We start from the raw sequence: 23,707 nt of genomic DNA on the forward strand, positions 1-23,707 counted from the left end.
CCTTCCTGAAGAGGAGGGACATTCTTATCATTTGAAAAATGTTAAGGATGGAGTGGAAGTCAGGAGGGGTGTCGTCTGTGTCAGAGCCTTGAAAACCAACTTTCAGTGTTTGGATTTTATTCTGAGTTCCGTGAGGAAACTTGAGGTGTCATCACCATCTCCACGCCTACCACCTTTGAAAAGCACGATCATTTTTAGCTTGGAGCCAGCAAGCCACCTGGGTGGTCTCCTTGGTGCCTATGCACTCTCTCCAATCAGTAGCCAGAATGATCTTAAAAATACTGCTTGTCAGCTTCCCAGAACCCCTTAAAGTAAAACCCAGATTCACCATTTTGACACCTCCCCCAGCCCATCTCCAGAATGGTCCACTCTGGCCAGACTGACCCCTGCTGGTCCTTGGATGTACCAGGCTTCTTCCTGCCTTAGGTTTTTGCACTTGTTTTTTTTTTCCATCCTGCCCAGATTTCTTCTCCTGTGGCTTTTCAGGAGACTGTCCCTTTATCTATTTTGGTTTCAGCTTAAATGTACCCTCTTCTGACAGTTATTTTTTGGGTACCCTATCTGTATAGGTGTTCCTCTGTTATTTTCTCACCTTTTTTGGTTTCTAGCAGAGAGCTCTTACCACAATTTTGCAGCCATGTTTTGTTACAAGGCTATTGTCTCCTCAGCCGCAGGTGATCATGGGGGCAGGGGCCCCTTTTCTCTTGGTTAGCACTTAACACAGTGCCAGGGGCATGGCTCAGTTAAATGTTTGTGGAAATGAACAAATAGGTGAATGAACGTCAATCACAATGTGAGTTTCAGTGGGTAACAGCAACTGGGCTGCCTCTAGCACCGCTGGGTTTGCAGAGCAAGGATGATTTCTGGTATTTTCTTTTCCTTCCCCAGGAAAGGCTAACCGGTGGTTTGGGGTTGCCCCTCCCAAGTCAGGAAGAATGAGCATGAACATACTTCACCAGGAAGAGCTCATTGCTCAGAAGAAAAGGGAAATTGAAGCCAAAATGGAGCAGAAAGCCAAGCAGAATCAGGTGGCCGGCTCTCAGCCCCCACATCCTGGCGAGTAAGTGCCCCCCACTGATGCTGGATTAGGGTCTTAGAGGATCCCTGGCAGAAAGCTTTGCTTGTGAGAGCAGACAGGGAAGGTGTGCCACAGCCTGATAATTCAAGTGCTCTCCTTTGGGAGGCTCAGTGTGGCAGGAGAGAAACCAGGGAGCCCACGGGATGGCCTGAAGACGCAGCAGTTAATTAGTGTCAACCAGCTGTGGGCCAGGAGCCAGGGATGGACCATGGAGCAAAAAACGTAGACTCCATCCCTGCCCTTAGGGGGCTCACAGTCTACTGGCAGAGGGGTGCCAATTTTACCCACAGACCTGCCAGTGGGTACCATCAGGCAGTGTGTTCCCAGATGCAGTAGCAGCTACCACAGGGGCCCAGCAGAGGCTCTGCATTCTGAGGGCCCAGGCAGAGCCAGACTGTTGAGCAAGCAGGGAGAGGCCTACCTGGCAGAGGGCAGGGAGAGGAGAGAGTCCTGTGTGTCCGACAGCCTAAGGTGCTAGGGATGCCCTGGTAACCAGCACAGCGCCCTGCCTTCCTGACGGTTCCCCCCCACTGAGTCATGAGACGGTGCACCCTGAGAAAACGGTTTGCACAGAGTTATAAAGATGTGAGAGAATTGGGTTGCAGGCTGCTGCTACTGGGTGATCAAGGAAGGCCTTTTTGAGCAGAAGACATTTGAGATGAAGAGATGCCAGCTCCGGGAAGGCCTAGAGGGCAGAGCCTTCCTGAAGAAGCTTCACCGACGGGGCTCCTCTGGAGCCAGGTGGGAGATCGGTGAAGCATGGTTTCTTCCTGTCCTGAGGAACGCTCAGGGCACCCACGAGTTTTTGTTTGTTTGTTTGTTTGTTTGTTTTACTCAAGAGTTTTGAGCAGGGATGGTGTGATCAAAATAACGACATTGAAGAATTTCAGGCTGGAGGGTAACAAACGGAGAGGCAGGCCCTCCCCTCTCGGGTCTGGAGCGTGGTGTGTGGGACCCTTCCACAAAGCTCTGTACCAGTTCCTGCCTCTTCTAAGAGTCTGTGGATTCTCCTTGAACTGGAGTTAGACCTTATTCCTGGTGGAACCCAGGGCTTGGCACCTCCAAGACGCTCATGAACGTGGATATGGGTATTGGGTGATCTGTCAGTGGGCGGGCTCGCAGGCTCTCACCATGGGGTTATGGGAGGACTTGCACCAAAACAGGAAAAGCCTGTAGGATCTCTTCCAGGAGGGCCTCCTGGAGGCTGCTGGATCCCAGTGCAGGGATCAGGCACCTGAAAGGGAACATCAGGTACGTGGGTGTATAGTACAGGTAGCTTTGGAAATAAGATGGTTTTTCCTACTGTAAACGTGTAGAAAGCCAGATTTTATGATTTCTCAGTGAAGAAATAAGAAACATTCAAGTTAACTTAAGACTACCACTTGGATATGTAGTCCTCCTTCCGCATCTTTGCTTTGTTTTAGTAAGTTGTGAACATTTGTGTGTGCTGATTTCCTTTTCGCTTTTTAAAAGAAAAGCTTATTCCCTGCATTACTAGTCTTCAGAACTAACATAGTTTTTAGATTTTTGCATACCATAGGATTTATCTTTTAAACTGTGCAACTTAATAATTTTTAGTATATTCACAGCACTATGTAACCATGGCTGCTATCTAAATGCAGAACATTTTATCACCTCCAAAAAGAACCCTATTCCCATTAGCAGTCACTCCCCATTTCTCCGGCTTCCAGCCCCTTGGCAACCACCAAGATATTATCTGCCTCTGTATATTTGCAGATTTTAGATCTTTCATATACTGTGACATGCAGACTTTTGTATTTGGCTTCTTTCACTCAGCACAGTGTCCTCAACATTAATCCACATTGTAGCACATGTCAGGACTTCATTCCTTTTTATGGCTGAATAATGTTCTACTGTGTGACAACATATTTTGTTTATCTGCTTATCAAGAGCCAGCATTTTAAACTGCTGTATAACATCCCCTACCGTTTTATGGGTGGTTTTCAAGTGGGGTTCACTGGTTGGACTTCCTGCAGCCTGTCTGTGTTTTCTTGTCTTTCATTGTCTGCATTTTCTTTCCCATCTCTCCCATGTATGTCCCTCATACACAGTGTGAGGACAGGGCCATGGTCACCAGAAAGACCTGTTGTTTAATACTGAAGGCTAGTTATCCACAGAACTTCCTCTTATCATAAAAAATAACTTGTTTTGCCCTTTTTTTTTAAGAGAATTCATATACCTGGTAGATGATGCAGAAAAGCAAAGAAAAATCAGTCATTATAACCCTGCCACCCAGAGACACATGCCGGCTGCATTTTGATGAACTTTTCTAGCAGTTTTTAATTCAAACATAGTTTGACATCAGCAGGGCCACACTGTTGATGCTACTTTATATCTTGCTTTTTGTTTTTTGTTTTTTGTTCTTATAATTTTTTATTAATATATCATTGATACACACAGTTATCAAGGTTTCACATGAGAAAACAATGTGGTTACTACATTTACCCATATTAGCAAGTCTCTACCCATACCCGAATGCAGTCACTGTCCATCAGTGCAGTAAGATGCCACAGATTCACTATTTGCCTTCTCTGTGCTACAGTTTTCCTCTTGACCCCCTCACACACCGTGTGCACTAAACATAATACCCTTCAATCCCCTTCTCCCTCTCTCCCCACCCACCCCTGCACACCCCTCCCCTCTGGTAACCACTAGTCTCTTCTTGGAGTCTCTGAGTCTGCTGCTGTTTTGTTCCTTCAGTTTTGCTTCATTGTTATACTCCACAAATGAGGGAAATCATTGGCACTTGTCTTTCTCCACCTGGCTTATTTCACTGAGCATAATACCCTCTAGCTCCATCCATGTTGATGCAAATGGTAGGATTTGTTTCTTTCTTCTGACCAAATAGTATTCCATTGTGTATATGTATCACTTCTTTATCCATTCATCTACAGATGGACACTTAGGTTGCTTCCATATCTTGGCTGTTGTAAATAGTGCTGCGATAAACATAGGGGTGCATATGTCTTTTTGAATCTGAAAACTTGTATTCTTTGGGTAAATTTCAAGGAGTGATATTCTGAGTCAAATGGTATTTCTATTTATAATTTTTTGAGGGACCTCCATATTGCTTTCCACAATGGTTGAACTAGATTACATTTCCACCAGCAGTGTAGGGGGGTTCCCCTTTCTCCGCATCCTCACCAGCATTTGTTGTTCTTAGTCTTTTTGATGCTGGCCATCCTCACTGGTGTGAGGTGATATCTCATTGTGGTTTTAATTTCCATTTCCCTGATGATTAGTGATGTGGAGCATCTTTTCATGTGTCTGTTGGCCATCTGAATTTCTTCTTTGGAGAAGGATCTCTTCATATCCTCCATCCATTTTTTAATCAGGTTATTTGCTTTTTGGGTGTTGAGGCCTGTGAGTTCTTTATATATTTTGGATGTTAACCCCTTGTCGGATATGTCGCTTATAAATATATTCTCCCACACTGTAGGATGTCGTTTTGTTCTGTTGATGTTGTCCTTTGCCATACAGAAGCTTTTTAGTTTGATGTAATCCCATGTGTTCATTTTTGTTTTTGCTTCCCTTGCTCGAGGAGATGCATTCAGGAAGAAGTTGCTCATATTTATATTCAGGAGATTTTTGCCTATGTCGTCTTCTAAGAGTTTTATGGTTTGATGACTTACATTCAGGTCTTTGATCCATTTCAAGTTTACTTTTGTATATGGGGTTAAACAATAATCCAGTTTCAATCTCTTGCATGTAGCTCTCCAGTTTTGCCAACACCAGCTGTTCAAGAGGCTGTCATTTCCCCATTGTATGTCCATGGCTCCTTTATCATATATTAATTGACCATATGTGCTTGGGTTTATATCTGGGCTCTGTAGTCTGTTCCATTGACCTATGAGTCTGTTCTTGTGCCAGTATCAAATTGTCTTGATTACTGTGGCTTTGTAGTAGAGCTTGAAGTTGGGGAGCGTGATCCCCCAGGTTTATTCTTCCTTCTCAGGATTGCTTTTGCTATTTGGGGTCTTTTGTGGTTCCACATGAATTTGAGAATGATTTGCTTTAGTTCATTGAAGAATGCTTTTGGTATTTTGATAGGGATTGCATTGAATCTGTAGATTGCTTTAGGCAGGTGGCCATTTTGACAATATTAATTCTTCCTATCCATGAGCATGGGATGTGTTTCCATTTATTGATATCTTCTTAATTTCTCTCATGAGTGTCTTGTAGTTCTCAAAGTATAGGTCTTTCACTTCCTTGGTTAGGTTTATTCCTACATGTTTTATTCTTTGTGATGCCATTGTGAATGGAATTGTTTTTCTGATTTCTCCCTGTGCTAGTTCATCATTAGTGTATAGGAATGTTACAGATTTCTATATATTCATTTTGTATCCCGCAACTTTGCTGAATTCAGATACTAGATCTAGTAGGTTTTGGAGTGGATTCTTTAGGGTTTTTTATGTACAATACCGTGACATCTGCTGCAAACAGTGAGTTTAACTTCTTCCTTACCAATCTGGATGCCCTTTATTTCTTTGTGTTGTCTAATTGCTGTGACAAGGACTTCCAGAACTATGTTGAATAAAAGTAGAGAGAGTGGGCAGCCTTATCTTGTTCCCGATTTAAAGGAAAGGCTTTCTGCCTCTCACTGTTAGGTATGATGTTGGCTGTGGGTTTGTCATATATGGCCTTTGTTATGTTGAGGTTCTTGCCCTCTATATCCATTTTGTTGAGAGTTTTTATTATGAATGGACATCATCCTGCTTTTTGTTTTTCGTTTAGGGTCATACTTGATTGTTTCATCTCTGAAATTGTGCCTTTTCAGGGCCACTCAACTTGCCTTATGGAAGGAAGTAATCTAACTAGTGCCACTTGTTGACGAGCTAGGTTGTTTCCTTTCTTAGTTCATTGGAACAGATTTCCAGAAAGATAAAACAACTTTGAAGGAAAAAGACTAGGCCTGTGGGCTCACTGAGCTTTTACCAATTATTGAACATCTTTGTATGATGGGATGTGGCATGGCCTTGGAAGCAGGGTGAACCAGGAACTTCTGAGGTTGGGGCAGGGTGGTGTGTTGTAGTAGAAAATGGAAAGATTAGGATATGCACTTACTATCACAACCTTATTTCTTCTATTTATAATTTGGGAGCAAGTCAAAGAATGGTACCAAAGTGTTGAGAATGGCTACTATGAGATGAGGAGCCATTTTTGTTTTTTCTTACCCTTGCTTTCAGTGTTTCTGCTTTTCTATGTCCCCATCTGCTCCATAATGAGCCTCTGTTACTTTTGTGACAGGGAAAAATGAACTGGAATTAAAAATTTGGGCCCCTGGGTTTGCTTTTGTGGTGATTTGTTAAAAATAGACATTTAAAATTTTTTTCCCTTTTTAAGTAAAACAGACTTTTCACCAAGAGAAAAAAGTAAATATGACAAAAATATAAAATTCTCCTGTAATTCTCCCACCAAGGGATTGCATTGGGCGTTTTCCTGTGCATGTGTGATGCCCACAGAAGTGCTGGCGAGCTGGCCAGGCCCAGAGCTGCAGTCACACACAGGTATAGACGCACACAGGCTCTGCCTTGGAGATCTCTGAAGTCTGTCTGGGAAGACAGTCATGGGAGCCTGTAATGGCCCAGATAATTAGTTAAAAGCAGGTATGACAGGTGCCGTGCAGGAGGGGCAGGTGCTTCTGAGCCATTTTGCTGGCGAGGCCATTGGGCCAATGTGCGGGTAGAGGTAACATTAATATAGGTGATATTGCTTTGACTAGAATCGGATTGTTCCATCTTACTACTTTGAAGGCTGCTCTGTGCACTCAGTAGTCTCCGGACATTTTTGGGGGTTGTTTTTGGGCTCTGCTAGACAAGAACGCCAGGGCATGAGGCTGACATGGGAGAGACCCCTCCTCTCACCCTCTTCATTCTCTGTCTCGGGGTTAGATTTGCGAATGTGCACAACTCTTCCATTTCCAACAAGTTTGCGAACGACGGCAGTTTCTTGCAGCAGTTTCTGAAGTTGCAGAAGGCACAGACCAGCACAGGTGAGCACAGTCCTCCATCTCCTGTCTCCTCCTTTGGGGGCTCCCCCAGCCTGGTGCTCTCCCTCGGGGCTCCCTCTCAGCATCTCAGATGTGGCACGTCTGACCTCGCGCTCCTGCCTCCCATCCTGTGTTCTCTGAGCACGCTTGTTCCACATGTCCCCACACTAAATGCCCAGGGCGGGGTGCAGATCCCACTCTCAAGATGCTTACCCCAATGGAGCAGAGACAAGTAAGACTGGATTTAGGCCAGGGGTGCGGGGGCCTGACTAAGCATGCTGTATGACCTCAGCTCGGACCAGAGCAGTAGTATCAGGTATGAGGAACAGGACCCTTGTCCTGGGGTGGGTGCCATCTGGCTCACAGAAGCCCCATGTGACAGGGCAGGTGCCAAAATCACCACAGCATTCTCATCTCTATCTGTGGTTGTGCACTCACCAGTCAGAGCTCATCTTTACTCTCACAAAGTTGCTGGTGAAACAACTGGCCTTTGATCTGTTAGGTTTTCTAGGAAACAGTTAAGAAAGTTAACCTAAGGCCAGATTTAGCCCCAGAGAGGGAGGAAGGGCTCTGTAAGACCTTCGTACAGTGTCGCAGCCAAATCACTGTGTTTGCAAAGCCTCCAGCAGGTTGGTTTCAGCTTGCCACTGACTGCCAGAGGGTGTGATTGTAGGCCAGGTGTGGAGATTCGGGTCTTACAGGCCGGGCTGGCATACCCCTGCACTGTCGGTGCAGGTGTTGGGGACATCTCCTGCCATGGCACCTGGCCTGTCTTCTCTAGGCTGAGTGACTGTGGTAAGTTGCTCTTCTCTGAGCCTCAGTGTCATCTGTCAGATGGGGATGGTGTCCTCTCGCAGTGTTAACTGCCTGCTAGGCCCCTTGCTGGAAGCTGAGGGCCCAGCCCCCAGGGGCTCACGGCATGTGGGTCAGGTGGGAAGAAGACAGGGAAGCATGCAGCACACACCCTGAGTGGGGCTCTCCTTCCTTTCGTCCCCAGATCCCCCTCCCAGTACGCCCAGTGCCCCTCCTCGTGTGCTCCCCAGAGCTGGGAAGAGGCCCCCCCTCATCAGCAGCCCACCAGGCCAGGTGAAGAACTACATGCATGCCAAGCAACTGCCAGTGGCCAGCCGCCCGAGTGTCTTCCAGTCTCCTGATGAGGAGGAGGAGGAGGATTACGAGCAGTGGTTGGAGATCAAAGGTAAGGTGTGGAGGCTGCCCCCTACTTCCATCACTACCCTTCCAGCACTGGGGGCAGGATCCGTGGTCAGTGGGGACAGTGTCAACAGGAGTGCCGCCAGCCTCCAGGCTGAGCTGAGGTCCTCTGGGATGAGGGATAGTGGAGAAAGGGTGTTGGGAGGTGGGGGTGGAAGGGCTGCAGACTGGCTCTCACCCTGGGAGCTGTGGGAACCATTGTCCACACGCGGGGCTGGTCTCCAGCCAGAGCAGGGGCATTCTCTTCATTGGACACGGTAGGAGGCACTTCCACAACTCCGCAGCCTGGGTGCGCACCCTCTGAGCCTTTTGAGGTCCAGAGCACTGCTGGTCATTGGGGGTTACCTGTCCCCACCAGTACAAGCCCACAAGTTGGAGGGTGCACTCTCCTGCTCAGGAGAAGGGCAGTCATTGGCCTTGGAAAGTCAGTCCAGGCCCTGTGTTATAGGAGGTCAGAGGATGGCACTGCTAGTGTGTCTAGCCTTGTCCACATTCAGAATGAGGCCTTGGTGCCCGCTGAGCCATGTGGAGGCCTGGCCACCTCTGCTATAGGCTCACTGGCACAGCCGCACCACACTGAGGACAGACTGAAGTGATCGTAATAGGCATGCGTGGAAGCCTATAGACTCCGTTGTGAATAAGGGTGCCAGCTTTTGGCAATGTGAACAGATCAGTGGCCAGCCTTGCACCCTGGAGCACCCGTCAGTACAGAGCCAGGGAGGGTGGCATTTCCTCAGGCACTCTGGCAGTACTCAGCTGGGAAAGTGCTGCTTTACCAGAGGTGGCAGGTGTCTCGAGGCCCTTAAGGCCTGTTACGGCTGCTGTTGATATGGCCTCAGAAAGGCAGCTATGTCTGTAAATAGCGACCTGATGAGGGTGATCGCCCAGCTTGCAGGAGGAGGGTGAGGCTGGGGGGAAAGATAAGTACAGTGTTACGGGGATCTCTTGAGGGTCCTCCTCAGGCCACACATTCTGACTGCCCCCACCCTGAGCTTCCTAGCAGCCTAAGTAACAAGGGGAGTAAGACTGGCAGCAGGCTCAGAGCTTAGCCCCTCTGCCACAAGTGATAGGTGAACATCCTGGAATTCTCATAAAAGGGGCACAAGCTGTGTATGAGCTGCTAGGTGGCCTGAAAAACGGGCCATTGGTAAATACAAAAGCAAGTTCCACATGGCTCAAAGAGGAGGCTGATACAAATGCAAACTATTTTTATAGCTCTGCTTCCTGAAAAGGCCTTGAGGTAATGGTTAAGCCCATTGCAGTGAGCGCCCTTAGCACCAACATGGTGGTCTGGAAACATCCTTTCTCACGCATGGAAACCAGGACGTGGCGAAATGGCTGGCCTAGGTCTGGGCAGGACGCATTTGAGATAGTCCTGGAGCAGCCTGTTCCAATAGATGGTGAGGAGGCTGCCAGAGACTCTGGGTTCGTGCCCAAAGGCCTCAGGCCAGCCTGAAGAGGCCCCACCGTCCATAGGGGACGATTAAGCTGTGATGATATTAATTGCCATGAATTGGAATCCACCCAATGTGTTCAAATCAGTTTTTAATAGTGTTGTTAAAAAGAATGAGTCATCTCTGAAGAAAGAAAGGGAACTGATTTATTACACTGAACCACTAGTAAATAAAATAATAAAGCATCATCCCAGCAAAGGGGACAGGCTGGCCATGTTTTCATCCAGCTCCCTCCTAGCCTGAGGATTAGCTTGGCCTTCGGGATGCTCACACATTTCTCTCCCACCCAGTGCACCTCACCAGGACTGTTCGGGCCACCCCCCACCTTGTCCTGGGGCTTTGTGCATGCACTTGGGCCGTCTGACAACCTCCCACATCTCACCCTCTTCTCCCCCACCCCTCTGTTGTGGTCCATAGAGAGAGTGTGCCTGTTGACTGTGGGGTGTGTGAGTTGAATCCCAGTACTGACAGCCTCCTTAAAGTTTCACCCCCAGAGGGAGCCGAGACTCGAAAAGTCATAGAGAAATTGGCCCGCTTTGTGGCAGAAGGAGGCCCCGAGTTAGAAAAAGTAGCTATGGAGAACCACAAGGATAACCCGGCATTTTCGTAAGTACTTCTGGGAGGGGAAGGCCACTGGTGCTTAATGTTTTTGCTACACAGTACTACATCTGTGCAGACATGCTTGTAAAACATGTGGTTGTGGCTGAGGCCGGCAGGGGCTGGGTGCTTACCCGCACATGCTGTCCTGAGCTTCCGAGCACCTTCTGACTCGCTCCCAAGGTTGCAAGGGGCTTCACTGTGGCCCAGACACTTACTTTTGAGCCCTGTTAAGGCATCTCTGCTGTCCTGCTTGCTTCAGAAGCTGTCTGGGTCAGCCTGCCCCCCGTTGCTCACCTTCCTCTGTTTTGTGACACTCCCCTCCAGGTTTTTACACGATAAGAATAGCAGGGAATTCCTCTACTACAGAAAGAAGATAGCTGAGATCAGAAAGGGAGCAGAGAAGTTGCAGGCAGTCTCCCAGAAAGGTAAGTGGTTGGAGGGGAGTGAGACAAACCATGCCCCACATGGAAATACTGTTCCCAGAGGCTGCTGTGGTGTTGGGGTGGTGTCAGCCGCTCCAGTCTGTGCCCTCCTAGGCAGGGGGGGTCATGTTAGGAGTGGGGAAGTCTGAAGGCCAAGGTCAAGGTTATGTTCAGGAGCTCACCTCTGTGCATGTAAAGAGGGCGGAGGGCAGGAGCACATGCTGTTGGTTCATGGTCATTTTAACAAATGTTAACAAGTGTCTGCTGCCTAGAGACAAATGTATGCCTAACACTTGGGGAGGGGGACCAGAGGGAATACAGTTGGTGAGGTGCTGGCTGGGTGCATGTCAGGGGTGGGGGAGGTGCTGACTGGTCTCCAGCTGTAATGAAGTAAAAACCCAACCTCGGTTGTGAGTTGATGTTTAACCCGAATGTGGGCCACAGAGGTTGGTTCATTGTATCTGTCACCTGTGGCCCTTTGCCCTGACCACCTCCCCAAGAGAGGAGGGCCAGGTCCGCCCACTGAGTGACCTGGGAGAGCAGCTCCCAGCAGAAAGTCTGAGGTGGGGGTGCCCGTCTCCCCTCCGACCTGGACCCAGACCTTCCCTTGCATTCTGCCTCCATGTCCCAGTGTGTTCAAAACCCCCCATGACCTAATGGGTGGGAAGGGCCAGGGTTTGCGGGGTGGCTGAGATACGTTGTAATAACTCTGGTGTTTGTTCCCAGTGCAGTAATCTGATTCCCATTTGCCTGTTTTTCTTTGCATTGTTCCTAAAATAAACCCCTCTTGTTGCCTGTGGGGTTCTTAGCAGAAATTAGGCTGTTGGGTGTGGTGAGTTGAGCTCAGTACTGACAGCCTGCTTAAAGTTTCACCCCCAGAGGACGAAGAGACCAAGAACCTTGCAGAAAAGCTGGCCAGGTTCATAGCAGATGGGGGTCCCGAGGTGGAAACCATCGCTCTCCAGAACAACCGCGAGAACCAGGCATTCAGGTAGGAGGGGCCCATGAGGGAGGTGACCCCTCACCCTGGTCACATACATGCTTGCTGGCAAAACAGGCTCAGTGTGGTACCAAGACGAGCTAGAGTCCCATAGCCAGAAGTTGGAAGGCCTGGGCTTGGGTGCAGGCATTCCTGAGCCCTGGAGTGCAGCTCTGCCACCCTGCACGCACTTCCCAAGTGCATGCTGGTGCCCGGATCATCCATGAAGTGGGTGCCCAGGGGCCTTCAGGGCCTTGGGTTCTCCAGGCCCTCCTGTAGACTATCTTTATCCTTCTCCTAACTTCCTTTGTAATGGAGATGGCAGCCCTAGGCTGGGGCAGGCCAGGATTCTGACAGAAATTCCCAGAACTGTTGGTCATTTTGTGCATTCTTTGGGTCCTGCCTTTACGATGGGAGAAACAGTGGGGAAGCGGAAATATAGTACTTCCGGTTTGGAGCAGCGGGAACTCATAGCCTGTGTGCAGGTTCCACAGAGGGGGTCACACCCCAGCCCTTCAGGCTGGATCTGGCTCACTCATTTGTTCATTTGCTGGGTGGGTTGAGTACCTCTTTGTGGGGGAGGCCAGTGAGGGCAGGGATTTGGGGGTGGGGGTGGGTGCAGGAACCAGCAGAGGCTTGTGAAGTAGATACTGAACCCAGCGTGGGGCTGATGGCTGTCATGAGGACACTTTAGCTACAAGCAACACAAATCGTGACTAGTCAGTGAGATTTGATGGCACATGTAAGAAAAAGTCCAGGAGCCCCCATCTGGGCTGGTAGACTGTGTGGCTCTAGATGCTGTCAGTGCCTCAGGAAAAGGTAGCAGGAGTGGACTCTGGGTGGGCAGCCAATCGTGTCCAAGGCCTGGGAGCCAGCATGAGCTAAAAGCAGAGGGCAACTGAAGGGACCGCGCCGCAGGACAGAAGCAGCAGAGAAGGTAGGCGCTGTGCTGGCGTGGCAGGAGTGCAGGGTGAGCATTGGTGCCTGGTGCTGGTGGTGCACATAGGCCTTGGAGCTGGCAGGGCCGGGTCCCAGATTGCTCGGGGCTTCCTTGAGAGCCTTTGGAGGGTCTGCATAGGGAGTGGTGAGTTTGACAGTGCTTCCAGGGCCAGGCAGCAGTAGTGGAGGGTGGTCAGACACGTCTGGTCAGAGCAGACAGACGCAGAGGAACCATCAGGAGACACTCATGGAGGAAGGGCCCAAACTCAGCTGACGCAGTGGATGAGGACAGGGAGAGGCTGCTGGGGCTCGAGGCCCACCTGGAATCTCCTGATGATACCATGATGTTAGCCACCACCCTGTGCCACCCACACCAGAGTTGACTTAATGGTCTAAAGTCACCTTTTTTCCCTCCTGTTTACCTAAGTTTATCTAACCAGGACACTTATTGTCATTCATAATAAGTAGAGCTGACTGAAAATGTATCACAGCAAAGTGGACAAGGTGTGGATTTCTGTTAAAGCTGCAAGGCCAGGCTTTTCTTCGAGGTCACTGTTGGCTATGGGTCCTCTGTGGGTCTCCACTGGTGGACACCCAGCTTGTTGGACATTGCTGAGATGGAGGCCAGAGGGAAGTGGGTGCCAGGGCGACAGCAGAGCCTGGGGCGCCGGGTGGAGAAGCAGTGTGATCTGGGGGAGTGCATCTCACACTCACTATCAGGGCCAGGCTGCGGTCGGCCTTCTGAACGTCAGGTGTCTGGGCCTGGAAAAGGCTTGCAAGTTCATACCAGGCATGCTGTTTAATCTCCACACAAGGTCAGGTGTGAGGCAGCTTCTCTCCCCCAAATCTGACAGGAACGGCTCATGTGCCTGCATCTCACTGCCCTTCCCTGTCCTATCACCCCCTGTGGGCTGGGCACACCCTGCTAGCTCTGTGTTTTGGGAAAGTCTGTAACAACTGTGCTTATTTGTAAAGAAGGTGGAAATACCCATTCCTTTTGACTGGTCATCCCATTTCTGAGATGCCATCCCCAGAAATCTTAAATACAGTACTGTCCCTAATCATGAAAAGTTAGTAACAAATGGAATGTGCAGCCTCCATGGGCTAAACTCTTCATAACCACACCTCCTTGGTGGGATCTCAGCCATTGGAAGGTACATGGGTGAAGGTGGTGGCAGCCAGCACAGCAGCCACCATGAGCCACCTGGAACATTCACACATCGCCCAGGTGAGCTATATTGTTCTTTACAGCAACTCTTTGCAGGCCTCTTATAGGGGGAGGTGCCTTCACCACCACCACTGCGCTCCACCACACTCTGCTGCATCTAACAGGAAAGCTCTATGTTGTTGGGTTAAGAGATTTTTAAAAACCAGGTTATAGAAAGTGGAATCGCATCTGTTGAAATAATTATGTACTGACGAAAAGAGTGGTTGGAAGGACACCAGAGTGTTCACTTTGGTTCACCCCTGGGGCTGGATCACTCCTGCCAGAGCAGGACTCTATTGTATTAATCCTCTGTACCTGTGCCTGGGACCCCTGGTGGGGTGCCAGCTCTCATCCCCTCATGGGGATGGACAGACCCATGGGGAGCTCTCTGATGGTTTCCCTGGAAGGAAACTCAGTGTGAACCAGCAACTGAGGTCAGGAAGGGACCTGCGAGCCCAGGGGAACCCTGCCCATCAGGAGCTGTCCACCAGCCCAGTGGGCAAACCCCCCAGGTTGGATTTTCTTGGAGGAAGCAAATAGCTTTAAATCTATGTCTGGCCTTGATTGCCAAACACCTTTTATCAAATTCAGCTAACTTCTCCCTTCCCTCTTTGAACAGTTCCTCTCTTTTGTCTCTTAATGTTTGTTTGTTTTTTTAATGAGAAGAAAATTTTTTTTCAGATTATTTCACACCGTTTAAGTGGCAAAAGATGTAGAAGGTACAGGTATTCTTTCAATGTCTGTTGAAGCATAAGTTAAGGATTTTGCTAAACCTTATTTATTAATTAAGGTATCATTGATATACAATCTTAAAACATTTCACATGCGCAACATTGTGGTTACTACATTCACCTATATTATCGAGACCCTCCACACACCCCACCGCAGTCACTGTCCATCAGCATGCTAAGATGCCACAGACTCACTACTTGTCTTCAGTGTGCTACACTGTCTTCCCCATCACCCTGCACACACCATGTGTCCCAATTATAATGCCCCTTCATCCCCTTCTCCTTCCCTCCCCACCTACCCTCCCCTTTGGTAACCACTAGTCCCTTCTTGGAGTCTGTGAGTCTGCTGCTGTTTTGTTCCTTCAGTTGTGCTTTGTTGTTATCCTCCATTAATGAGGGAAATCATTTGGTAGTTGTTTTTCTCCGCCTGGCTTATCTCACTGAGCATAATACCCTCTAGCTCCATCCATGTTGTTTTAAATGGTAGGATTTGTTTTCTTCTTAAGGCTGAATAATATTCCATTGTGTATATGTAACATCTTCTTTAGCCATTCATCTACTGATGGACACTTAGGTTGCTTCCATATCTTGGCTATTGTAAATAGTGCTGTGATAAACAGGGGTGCATATGCCTTTTTGAATCTGGTATCTTGTTTTCTTTGGGTAAATTCCTAGGAGTGGAATTCCTGGGTCAAATGGTATTTCTATTTTTAGTTTTTTGAGGAAGCTCCATATTGCTTTCCACAATGACTGAACTAATTTACATTCCCACCAGCAGTGTAGGAGGGTTTACCTTTCTCTGCATCCTCACCAGCATGTGTTGTTCCTTGTCTTTTGGATGTTGGCCATCCTAACTCTTGTGAGGTGATACCTCATTGTGGTTTTAATTTGCATTTCCCTGATAATTAGGAATGTGGAGGATCTTTTCATGTGCCTGTTGGCCATCTGAATTTCTTTTTTAAAGAATTGTCTCTTCAGATCGTCTGCACATTTTTTAATCAGGTTATTTGCTTTTTGGGTGTTGAGGCGTTTGAGTTCTTTATATATCCCATTGTGGGATCTGTCATTTATGAATATATTCTCCCATGCTCTAGGATGCCTTTTTGTTCTACTGATGGTGTCCTTTGCTGAACAGAAGCTTTTTAGCTTGATATAGACCCCTTTGTTCATTTTTGCTTTTGTTTCCCTTGCCCGGTGAGATAATGTTCATGAAGAAGTCACTCATGTTTATGTCCAAGAGATTTTTGCCTATGTTTTTTTCTAAGAATTTTATGGTTTCATGACTTACATTCAGGTCTTTGATCCATTTCAAATTTACTTCTGTGTATGGGGTTAAACAATGATCCAGTTTCATTCTCTTACATGTAGCTGTCCATTTTGCAAACACCAGTTGTTGAAGAGGCTGTCATTTCCCCATTCTAGGTCCATGGCTCCTTTATCATATATTAATTAACCATATATGCTTGGGTTTATATCTGGGCTCTCTAGCCTGTACCATTGATCCATGGGTCTGTTCTTGTGCTAGTACCAAGTTGTGTTGATTACTGTGGCTTTGTAGTAGAGCTTGAAATCAGGGAGTGTAAACCCCCCAGCTTTATTCTTCCCTCTCAGGATTGCTTTGGCTATTTGGGGTCTTTTATTGCTCCATATGAATTTTAGAATGATTTCTTCTAGTTCATTGAAGAGTTTTTGGTATTTTGATAGGGATTGCATTGAACCTGTATATTGCTTTAGGCAGGATGGCCATTTTGACCGTATTAATTCTTCCTATCCATGAGCATGGTATGTATTTCCAATTTTGGTGTCTTTAATTTCTCTCATGAGTGTCTTATAGTTTTCAGAGTATAGGTCTTTCACCTCCTTGGTTAGGTTTATTCCTAGGTATTTTATTCTTTTTTATGAAATTGCGAATGGAATTGTTTTCCTGATTTCTTTTTCTAATTCATTGTTAGTATACAGGAATGCAACAGATTTCTGTGTGTTAATTTTATATCCTGCAACTTTGCTGAATTCAGTTATTTTAGTAGTTTTGGGGTGTATTCTTTAGTTTTTTTAATGTGCATTATCATGTCATCTACAAATAGTGACAGTTTAACTTCTTCCTTACCAATCTGGATGCCTTTTATTTCTTTGTTTTATCTGATTGTTGTGGCTGCAACCTCTAGTACTACATTGAATGAAAGTGTTGAGAGTGGGCATCCCTCTCTTGTTCCCAGTCTTAAAGGAAAAGCTTTCAGCTTTCTGCTGTTAAGTATGACATTGGCTGTAGGTTTGTCATATATGGCCTTTATTATGTTGAGGTACTTGCCCTCTATACCCATTTTACTGAGAGTTTTTATCATGAATGGATGTTAAATTTTGTCAAATGCTTTTTCAGCATCTATGGAGATGATCATGTGATTTTTGTCCTTTTTGTTGATGTGGTGTATGATGATGGATTTTCTAATATTGCACCAATCCTTGCTTCCCCGCAATAAATCCTACTTGATCATGATGTATGATCTTTTTGATCTATTTTTAAATTTGGTTTGCTAATATTTTGTTGAGTATTTTTGCACCTATGTTCATCAGGGATATTGGTCTGTAATTTTCTTTTTCTGTGGTGTCTGTGCCTGGTTTTGGTATTATTAGAGTGATGCTGCCTCATAAAATGAGTTTGGAAGTATTCCCTCTACTACTTTTTGGAAAATTTTAAGGAGGTTGGGTATTAGGTCTTCACTAAATGTTTGATAAAATTCAGCAGTGAAGCCATGTAGTGTAGGGGTTTTGTTCTTAGGTAGTTTTTTTTATTACCAGTTCAATTTCATTGCTGGTAATTGTTCTGTTCACATTTTCTCTTTCTTCCTGGGTCAGTCTTGGAAGGTTGTATTTTTCTAGAAAGCTGTCCATTTCTTCTAAGTTATCCAGTTTGTTAGCATATAATTTTTCATAGTATTCTCTAATAATTCTTTGTATTTCTGTGCTGTCCGTAGTGATTTTTCCTTTCTCATTTCTGATTCTGTTTGTGGAGACTCTTTTTTTTCATAAGTCTGACTAGGGGTTTATCTACTTTGTTTATTTTCTCTAAGAACCAGCTCCTGGTTTCACAGATTCTTTCTGTTGTTTTATTCTTCTCAATTTTATTTATTTCTGCTCTGATCTTTATTATGTCCCTTCTTCTACTGACTTTGGGCCTTATTTGTTCTTTTTCTAGTTCATTAATTGTGAGTTTATAGACTGTTTATTTGGGATTGTTCTTCTTTCTTGAGGTAGGCCTGTGTTGCTATATTCTTTCCTCTTAGAACTGCCTTCACTGCGTCTGACAGATTTTTGGAGTGTTGAGTTGTTTTCATTTGTTTCTATATATTGTTTGATCTTTTTATTTGTTCACTTATCCAGTGATTATTTAGGAGCATGTTGTTAAGCCTCCATGTGTTTGTGGGATTTTTTGTTTTCTTTGCTTTATTTCTAGTTTCATACCTTGGTGGCCTGAGAGGCTGGTTGTTACAATTTCAATTCTTCTGAATTTACTGAGGCTCTTTTGTGGCCTAGTATGTGATTTATTCTGGAAAATGTTCCATGTGCCCTTGAGAAGAATGTGTATCCTGCTGCTATTGCGTGGAGTGTTCTGTAGATGTCTGTTAGGTCCATCTGTTCTAATGTGTTGTTCAGTGTCTCTGTCTCCTCATTTATTTTCTGTCTGGTAGATCTGTCCTTTGGAGTGAGTGGTGTGTTGAAGTCTCCTAAAATGAATGCATTGCATTGTATTTCCCCTTTTAATTCTGTTAGCACTTGTTTCACATATGTAGGTCCTCCAATGTTGGGTGCATAGATATTTATAATGGTTACATCCTCTTGTTGGACTGACCCCCTTATCATTATGTAATGTCCATCTTTGTCTCTTGTGACTTTCTTTGTTTTGAAGTCTAGTTTGTCTGATACAAGTCCTGCAACCCCTGCTTTTTCTCCCTATTATTTGCATGAAATATCTTTTTCCATCCCTTCACTTTTAGTCTGTGTATGTCTTTGGGTTTGAAGAGGAGTCTCTTGTAGGCAACATATAGATGAGTATTCTTTTTTTATCCATTCAGTAACTCTGTCTTTTGATTCAGTCCGTTTACATTTAGGGTGATTATCCATAGATTTACTGAATTACTGCCATCGCAGGCTTTAGATCTGTGGTAACAAAGGTTCAAGGGCAGTTTCTTTACTATCTAATAGTCTAACTTAACTCACTTATTATGCTTCTACAAATACAATCTAAAGGTTCTTTTTTTTTCCTCCCTTCTTTTTCTTCCTCCTCTACTCTTTGTAATTAGGTACTCTTTGTCTATCCCTTGACTGACTTTGTGAGTAGTTGATTTAATTTTGCATTTGCTTAGTAATTAATTGTTCTACTCCTTTACTGTGGTTTTATTTTCTCTGGTGACAGCTATTTAGCCTTAGGAGCATTTCCATCTAGAACAGTCCCTCCAAAATACACTGTAGAGACAGTTTGTGGGAGGTAAATTCCCTTAACTTTTGCCTATCTGGAAATTGTTTTAAGTCCTGCTGCAAATTTAAATGGTAATCTTTCTGGGTATTCTTGGTTTGAAGCCCTTCTGTTTCATTGCATAAACTATATCATGCCACTCCCTTATGGCCTGTAAGGTTTCTGCTGAGAAGTCCGATGATAGCCTGATGGGTTTTCTTTGTGATCTTTTTTCTCTCTCTGACTGCTTTTAATAATTCTCTCTCTGGCTGTCTTTGTCCTTGATCTTTGCCATTTTAATTATTATATGTCTTGGTGTTGTCTTTTTTGGGTCCCTTGTGTTAGGAGATCTGTTCACTAACATGGCCTGAGAGACTATTTCCTTCCCCAGATTGGGGAAGTTTTCAGCAATTATTTCCTCAGAGATACTTTCTATCCCTTTTTCTCTTTCTTCTTCTGGTATCCATATAATGCAAATATTGTTCTGTTTGGATTGGTCACATAGTTATTATTCTTTCATTCCTAGAGATCCTTTTTTCTCTCTGTGCCTCAGCTTCTTTGTATTCCTGTTCTCTAATTTCGATTTCATTTACCTTTTCCTCTACCTCATCTAATCTGCTTTTAAATCCTTCCATTGCATGTTCCATTTCAGATACTGTATTTTTCAAAGTATCTGTCTCTTTCTTGAATTCCTCCTTGAGGTCTTGAATATTTTTCTGTAGCTCCATGGGCATGTTTATGATTTTTATTTTGAGATCTTTATCAGGAAAATTGGTGATTTCAGTTTCACCTAGCCCTCTTTCTGGTGTTTGTGGAATTTTGGTTTGTACCAGGTTCTTTTGCTGTTTCACATTTGTAATGATTCCTATGGAACAATAACTTTGTGTAGGCAATGCCCTCTAGTGCCCAGAAGCTCCACTCTCTGGTGCTGGCCAGCACCTGGAATGATGGCAGGGGTCACAGGCGAGCACCACCAGTGCTTGCCGGGGGAAAGAGCTCTTTCCTGCTTCCCATCTGCAGTGCCTGCCTCCACTGTCAGGGAGCTGAGCATGCAGGAAGGAGTCTCTGCATTACACCCCTCTAGCTACCATAGGCAGGGCCGCCTTCTGCCTAGCCTGGCACAATGGCAGGAGCAGCAGGTTTTGTGAGCTGGTGCTGGCTGGGAGGAAGGCACAGCAGCCTGCATATCCTGGTCGGGCACCTCAGCACACGTCGCCATCCAGGGGGATGGAGTGCCTGAAGCTCCTGAAAGTTCCCAATCTGCTGGGCTCCGTGTGCCAGGACGAGTTTGTCCACCTGTCCACCTTCCTGAGCTCTGTGTAATCCTTGCCCCTTTAGCAGCCCTCACACTGTTGGGAAGTCTTTGAAAGTACCCACTCTTCTTTTGTCCCCGAGCAGCCCTCCACAAGCAGCTGGAATCTCAGTCTCTCTGAGTATTCGCCTGTCTTTGCTTTCTAACCCCACTAACCTCCAGAGCCCCATGTAATGTAGGTTCATGCTCCCAGAGCAGATCTCCAGGGCTGTGTTCAGCCACCCCAGGCTTCTACCCCCTCCCCTCTATGTTTCTCTTCCTCCCACTGGTGAGCTGGGGTAGGAGGACAGTTTGGGTCCTGATGGATCGCAGCTTTGCTACTTTACCCTTTTCCCATGAGGTCTTCTCTTTTCCCCAGATGTAGACAGTCTGTCACATCTTCTTTCCAGTCGCTCTTTCAGGATTAGTTGGGATGAGAGGCCTCAGTCTCTCTCTTTATGTTTTAAATATTGTTTTTTTTTAAGTAGTTTTTAGGTTCACTGCAAAATTGAGGGGGAAGTACAAAGATTTCCCATATGCCCCCTGCCCGTACACATGCACAGCCTCTCCTGTTATCAACATCCCCCAGGAGTGTAGAACATTTATTACGATCGCTGAACCTGCAGGGACACATCATAACCACTTACAGTCCATAGTTTACCTCAGGGTCCATGCTTGTGTTGAAATAATAAGGTTTGTATTTTGGGTTGCACATTCTTTGGGTTTGGAAAAACATATAGCATGTATCCATTATGATGGTATCATGCAAAGTATTCTCACTGCCCTGGAGTCCCTTGTTCTGCCTATTCATCCCTTCCTTCCTAATCCCTGGCAACCACTGATCTTTTACTGACCGTAGTTTTGCCTTTTCCAGAATGTCATTTAACTGGAATTATATAGTGTGTAGGCTTTTTAGATTAGCTTCTTACACTTAGTAATATGCATTTAAGGTTTCTTCATGTCTTTATGTCTCTTGATAGCTCATTTATTTTTAGCACTGAATGATATGCCATTGTGCAGGTACACCACAATTTATCCATTCACCTACTGCAGGACATCTTGGTTGCTTCCAAATTTTGGCAATTATGAAGAAAGCTGCTAAAAATATCCACGTGCAGACTTTTGTGTGGACGTAAATTTTCAACTCTTGGGTAAATACCAACAAGTGTGGTCACTGGATCATATGGTATGTTTAGTTTTGTAGGAAACTGCCAAAATGTATTCCAAGGTAGCTGTACTATTTGCATTTCCCCCAGTGATGAATGGGAGTTCCTCTCCAACATTTGTTGCCAGTGTTGTAGATTTTGGTCATTCTAGTAGATGCATCTCATTTTAATTTGCATCTCCTTGATGACATGTGATATGGAGCATCTTTTCAGATGCTCATTTGCCATCTATATATCTTCTTGGTGAGGTGTATGTTAAGGTTGTTGGCACATTTTAAATTTTGGCTTTTTGTTTTATTGTTGAGTTTAAAGAGTTCTTTGTAGATTTTGGATAACAGTCCTTTGTTAGATATGTCTTTTGCAAATATTTTCTCTCACTCTGTGGCTTATCATCTCACCCTCTTGACACTGTCTTTCACAGAACATAAGTTTTAATTTTAATAAACTCCAGCTTACCAGTTTAGTTCATGGATCATGCTCTTGGCATTGTATCTAAAAAGTCATTGCCATACCTAAGGTCATCTAAGTTTTCTCCCAAGTTATCTTCTAGGAGTCTTATAGTTTTGTGATTTACATTTAGGTCTGTGATCCATGTTTAGTTATTTTTGTGATGGATATGAGATCTGCATCTAGATTATTTTTTAATGTTTTGTTTCACATGTGGATGTCAAGTTCCAGTACCAGTTATTGAAAAGACTGCCTTTGCTTCATTGGACTGCCTTTGCTTCATTGGACTGCCTTTGCTTCTTTTTCAAAGATCAGTTGACTGTATTTATGTGGGCCTATTTCTGGGCCGTTCATTCTGGCCTAGTGATCTGTTTCTCCTTTCACCATTACCACACTGCCTTGATTGCTGTAGCTTTACAGCAAACCTTGGAGTAAGGTAGTGTCAGTCTCCAACTTTGTTCTTCAATATCGTGTTGTTTATTTTGTTTTTTTTATCTCTATATAAGCTCTATAAATAGTTTGTCCATATTCATAAAATAACTTGCTGGGATTTTGATTGGGATTGCATTGACTCTAGAAATCACATCAGGAGGAACTGACCTTGACAATATTGAGTCTTCCTATTCACGATTATGGACTATCTCTCCATTTTTTAGTTCTTTGAATTCATTCATCAGAGTTGTGCAGTTTCCACATACAGATCTTGCCCATATTTTATAGACTTACACCTAAGTATTTCATGTGTCTGCTAATGTAAGTGGTACTGCGTTTTCAAATTTCAATTTCCGCTCATTAATTGCCGGTATATAGGAAAGCAGTTGACTTTCATGTATAAACATGTATCCTGCAACCTTGCTATAATTGTTTATTAGTTCCAGGAGTTTTTTGGTCTTTTCTTTCATCTATTTTTGCTACTCAGACAATCATCTATTTTTAATACTTGGCAACTTGTGAAGAAAGAGTTTTCTTTCTTTTCAGTCAGAGTACCTTCTATTTCCTTTTTTCCCCTTACTACATTAGCTAGGACTTCTAGTACTAAGTTAAAAAGCACTGGTGAGGTGGGATATTCTGGCCTTGTTCCTGTTTCAGGCTTTAAGTTTCCCACCAATAAGTGTGATGTTTGCTGTAGGTTTTCTTCTAGATGTTCTTTATCAAGTTAAGGAAGTTCCCTTGTATTCTTAGTTTGCTGAGAGTTTTTATCATGAATGGATAATGTTTTTTCTGCAGCTATTGATATATTTATGTGACTTTAATTTTTTTATTTTGATATCATTAATGTATAATTACTTGAACATTATGGTTACTAGACTCCCCCCATTATCAAGTCCCCCCCGCATACCCCATTACAGTTACTGTTCATCAGCATAGTAAGATGCTATAGAGTCATTACTTGTCTTCTCTGTATATAGTGCCTTTCCCGTGTCCACCCCCCACATAATGTGTGCTAATCATAATGCCCCATTTTTCCCCTTCTCCCTCCCTTCCCACTCACCCTCCCCAGTCCCTTTCCCCTTGGTAACTGTTAGTCCATTCTTGGGTTCTGTGATTCTGCTGCTGTTTTGTTCCTTCAGTGTTTTCTCTGTTCTTATACTCCACAGATGAGTGAAATCATTTGATACTTGTGTTTCTCTGCCTGTCTTATTTCACTGAACATAATACACTCTAGCTCCATCCATGTTGTTGCAAATGCTAGGATTTGTTTTCTTCTTATGGCTGGATAA

At 45.0% G+C, this 23,707-nt stretch overlaps 1 protein-coding gene across 2 annotated transcripts in view; it reads left to right on the forward strand.

Moving 5' to 3' along the window:
• SUGP1 (SURP and G-patch domain containing 1) overlaps positions 1-23,707 on the forward strand; it is a 37,092-nt gene that overhangs the window by 1,011 nt on the left and 12,374 nt on the right. For both annotated transcript variants that reach the window (XM_073220259.1, XM_073220258.1), the window contains exons 2-7: positions 889-1,060; positions 6,991-7,091; positions 8,086-8,286; positions 10,237-10,360; positions 10,679-10,779; positions 11,644-11,767. In XM_073220259.1, the coding sequence (XP_073076360.1) occupies positions 889-1,060; positions 6,991-7,091; positions 8,086-8,286; positions 10,237-10,360; positions 10,679-10,779; positions 11,644-11,767 (823 nt within the window). The remainder of the gene's footprint in view (positions 1-888; positions 1,061-6,990; positions 7,092-8,085; positions 8,287-10,236; positions 10,361-10,678; positions 10,780-11,643; positions 11,768-23,707) is intronic.

The sequence above is a fragment of the Manis javanica genome, chromosome 13 (genome assembly GCF_040802235.1).
Source record: "Manis javanica isolate MJ-LG chromosome 13, MJ_LKY, whole genome shotgun sequence".
Classification (NCBI taxonomy): Eukaryota; Metazoa; Chordata; class Mammalia; order Pholidota; family Manidae; genus Manis; species Manis javanica.